A 4,409-nucleotide genomic window follows, 5' to 3' on the forward strand; every position below is an offset into this window, starting at 1 on the left:
TGGTGGGGGGGTGCTGTGGGGAGGGTGTGTGGTGGAGAGTGCTATGGTGGGGTGTTGTGGTTGAGCTGTTGCGGTCAAGGTGTTGTGGTTGGGGTGTTGTGGTGGACACCTGTAGCTTACCTCCTCTTCCTCTTTCATGTGAGGAAGAAAATCTCTTGTAAAAGCCTCCAATCTCTCTTTCAGTTGTTTTGCATAATTTAACTGCTCATATTCATTCTGGAAAAAGAAAAAAAGTGCATTTTTATAAAACTTTTGCTTTATTACACATATAGTATCTGAGCACAGGAAGTCAGCTTCAAATGCAACACAGGCTGGGTGTGGGAGCTTGTGCCTGTGGTCCCAGCCACTCAGGAGACTGAGGACTGCTGTGAGGCCAAAAGTTTGAGAACAACCTGGTCAATACAGTCAGACCCCATCTCTAAAATAAAGTGTGGCATAAAATCTTAGGGGAAAAAAAAGACTGACAAATAGGAAAGTGGTCTCTATACTTGTGTTAGCACAAAAGATAGCCATAAAAATAAGCTTTCAGTGTCTTTAGTAATGTGATCCTCTTTCTTTTTAAAACTGTCACAAAAAGTCTAAAAATACCAAGTGTCTTCACAAAACTTCGATTGATTTAACTGCTAATTTAGGTATTTATGTAATTTCTACATGTCTGTTCTCTTAACATATCTCTGACCCCACTGGACTATATCATTACAGAATCCTTTTAAGATTATCTAGTGTACCCTCTGCTGAAGAACTCAGAATTTAGCTGACCCTAAAGCAACACAGGTTTGAACTATGAAAGTCCACACAGAAGTGGATTTTTCTGCCTCTGCTGCCCCAGGACAGCAAGACCAGCCCCCACTCATCCTCACCCTCAAGCTACTCAATGCGATGACAAGTATGACTTTTACGATGACGCACTCCCAATCAATAAAGAGCAAATATTTCTTTTTCTTCCTTATGATTTTCTTGGTAACATATTCTTTTGTCTAGTTCACTTTATTGTGAACAGTATATAAAACAAATACAAAATATGAGTTGGTCATTTATGTTATTGGTAAGGCTTCTGATCATTAGTAAACTTCCAGTAGTTAAGTTTGTGGGGAGTCAAAAATTATGGGAAACTTAGACACTACGTGTAGATTTCCAACTGTGTCAGACATGGGGACCCTCACCCCTTCTGTCTGTGGTCAACTATACCTGTGTAACTTTATCCTGACAGAAAGTTGTATACCTTAGTATCAACACTTCTACAGGCAAGGAGCTCATCATACCTTCAAATAAATCATTCAAATCCTGGCAACTCTAAACAGATAAAAAGTTCTTCCTCATATGAACTAAGATCACATCTCCCTGTAACTTATCCATCATTTCTATATCACCCCTCTCAACTTAAAATGTGAAAAATTTGCATTACAAACTAATGAAAACTTTTAAAATATGGGAATATTCCATCCCCATTGAATCCTCTCAAATCTCCTCTTTTAATACTTCCCAATATTGAATCCAATGTCCTATTCTCTTGGGATTTTACACATTTTCCCTGAGCATACCCACACAGCTTCTACTTCTACACTAACCAATTGGCTTTTCCACACCGCATCACTTGTCTGACCTTAAAACCCCTCTGCCTCATCCTACTAATTAATGCCCACCTGGATTACACAGCAATCGATTCAAACCTCACCTTTCCAGAATAGACCTCTTTTTTTTTTTTTTTTTGAGACAGGGTCTCACTTTGTCACCCTCAGTAGAGTGCCCTGAAGTTTGACCCCTTCTCTCCATTTTCTCTAGTCACAACTTTAGTTCAGATCCTACTGATGAGCTATCCATACTGGTAATACATAATATAAAATGAGAAGGATACAAAGGAGTATTTAATAAAAAAAGTAAATGTCCCTTCTATCATTCTCCTACTCCTACCAAACCTGCTGAGCATCCATCCAGATATTATCAGAGTCATTTTTAATGACGATCTTCACTTCTCTTCTTTCCCTCAACTCATCTTCCTCCCTGCTTCAGAACAGCCTTCCTGGAACACAAATCTCTAACTGCATGATGGTCTGACAGAGCTGTAACTCATGCCTAGGCTTCACCCAGCCAGAAGGGGAATAAACTAAGATCAAATTTCAAATATACTATAATACACAAATGTAACTAGGAAAGGCATTTCTCTACATCACTATCCTAAAGTACACTAAAAAATATTTGATTTTATATTACACAACTAAAAATTATCCTAACTACCCCCGCTGCCTACAATAAGGAGAAACAGTGCAGTAAACACTACAGCGGATTTCAACTTTAAAATAAATAAAATGTATAAAATTAGTTTACTCTAATAATTTTACCTTTGTTTGCCATTAACTGAGTTGATAGCTTCCCCTTCAGCAAAGGTTAACAAAATGTAATAATTTTATGGTAATTAAAATTTCAATTTACAAAATCTGTAAGCTCTGGTGAGGAGCATTCATTGTAAATTTTTATAAACAGTAATAAAGAGGTAACAAGGTAAGTGACAAAACCTAAGGCAGGCTTCTCTGCGCTCCTTCTCAACGAGGCCTAAACTTCAAACTCTGTCCTTGGCCCACAAAGTCCAGTTTTACCAGACTCCTGCTGAGTTGGTTTAGCATAAACTTCCCACCCTAACCAACCCCACTATCTGATTATATTCCCAATTTCCCACCCTCAATATCATCACCCTGATTTTCAGGGAGAAATCCTGTAGGGTCAGCCTATCAGGAATCCCCCTGGTGTGGACGTTTCCTCTCAGAATCATGGCTACCCTGGTCCTCAGCTATAAAACTACTTGGTGTTGAGCCCAATCTCTCTCCCTTAACTGTAAAATCCTACTGCAGCAGTCTCTCTTGAACTTAACAAGCGTCATGAATAATTTTTTCTTTACAATATGGTGCCTGTGACTCAGATAGGATCAGATTCGTTGCAGGAGAACCAGATCTCTCCGCAAGTACAAAGAGTGTGCACCTTTAAAGCCTGTGTCTTCACTTCTGGCTAAGTAGAAATGGAGTGCTCCAGCTGACGGACCACTGAAGCACGATAAGAACACGTTATTGATACTTAAAAGCGTCTCTCAGGCTGACTTAGATGTCCTTTGTTTGCAAGGTACACAGTGGGCTGGAAGTCTTTCTCCTTTGTTCTGTGGAGTGGAGGTTTGTACCCTGGCTCTAAGACCTGGTTCTTGTCTAGATTTTTTTCCTAGTTTTTTGTTTCAAGTCAGGACTCACTGCTAGCCTGGAAATTTTTTCCTGACTTTTTGCAAGACCTCTCTGCTCTATCTGGTCCTGCTTTTCCAATGGGAACTTCTCAGTAAACTGAAACTCCCTTCTTTAACTCCTGCTGACAATATGCTTCACTGCTACAGAGCCTACTGTAGCTCCATTCTCGCTCATGAATTTACCAAGGATAACTGGAAACTGCACTAGCTTTCCTAGAAAAGACGTCTCCCTTCCTACAGCTTCTGCTCCTCCTTCCTTCTCTTTCCTCCTGCAAACTTCCCTTCAGTTCCCTTGAATCCTTTAATGTCCCCTTTTAAACTTCTAGTTCCTCCATCCTTCTGTCCACCCCTAGTACTTTTCCCTTTCTCCTAAAGCCCCCTCCAGCCTTACAGTCACTTGAACAATGGGACTCAAGGACCCTGGAAAGCAAAAGTCTGAGGCTGAAAACAAATTCTACTTGTTTTTGTTGTATCCAGCCCAATATCTCTCCTCTACCGTTAAGCCCCCACTGCATGTGTCCTTCTTGAATAAAGTCTCCCTTGCTGCCTTTAACAAGTGACAAAATATTTTCTTTAATATAACATCACTTACTGTAAATTACTAACAAGTTTTACCAATGACATTATCAGAAGATGGCACAAGTTGTAACAGTTTAAATGTCCATTTTTGCAACTCACCTTAACATTCTTCAGTCCCTTTTCAAAGAGGCTAAGCATCTCAGAGAGTTTATTGTCAGAATGTACATTATAAATGGTCTGGCTGCGTTGCTGAAGCAAACCAATAATGTATTCATTTTCAATCTGCTCATGCATTTTGAACTCCTTGAAAGTAGCATACAAAGACTGCAGAAGAGCACGGAAATCGTTGTTGTTGGAAAAATTCGTTTTAGAAAGCTGAATAAAAATTTAAAAAGAAAGGCATAATCAATACATGCAAATATCCAACAATGAGAAATATTCAAATACTTCCCTATTTACTTTTACACACAGCAAGATAAGCTCCTGACACTGGGTTATGTTAAAGTACAAATAAAGGTAATTCATAAATTAACAAGTTATAATGGTATGATAAAAAGTGAATTAGGCTAGGAAGTTTGTATTCTGAAGGACCTGGTGATATTGGAAAATGATACATACATAAATCACATAGTTTCTTGATTTCTGTTTTTTTTTTTTTTTTTTTTTT

At 38.8% G+C, this 4,409-nt stretch overlaps 1 protein-coding gene across 1 annotated transcript in view; it reads right to left on the bottom strand.

Annotated features, from left to right (window-relative positions):
- The window catches only part of FBXL5 (F-box and leucine rich repeat protein 5), a 33,472-nt gene extending 29,281 nt beyond the window's left edge, over positions 1-4,191 (bottom strand). The window contains exons 1-2 of the mRNA XM_003802036.3: positions 3,902-4,191; positions 121-216 (exon numbers count right to left, since the gene is read on the bottom strand). Of these exons, the coding sequence (XP_003802084.1) occupies positions 121-216; positions 3,902-4,036 (231 nt within the window). The 5' untranslated portion in view covers positions 4,037-4,191. The remainder of the gene's footprint in view (positions 1-120; positions 217-3,901) is intronic.
- Positions 4,192-4,409: the final 218 nt, after the last annotated feature.

This window comes from Otolemur garnettii, unplaced genomic scaffold, assembly GCF_000181295.1.
Source record: "Otolemur garnettii isolate 467f Iridium unplaced genomic scaffold, OtoGar3 scaffold00228, whole genome shotgun sequence".
Classification (NCBI taxonomy): domain Eukaryota; kingdom Metazoa; phylum Chordata; class Mammalia; order Primates; family Galagidae; genus Otolemur; species Otolemur garnettii.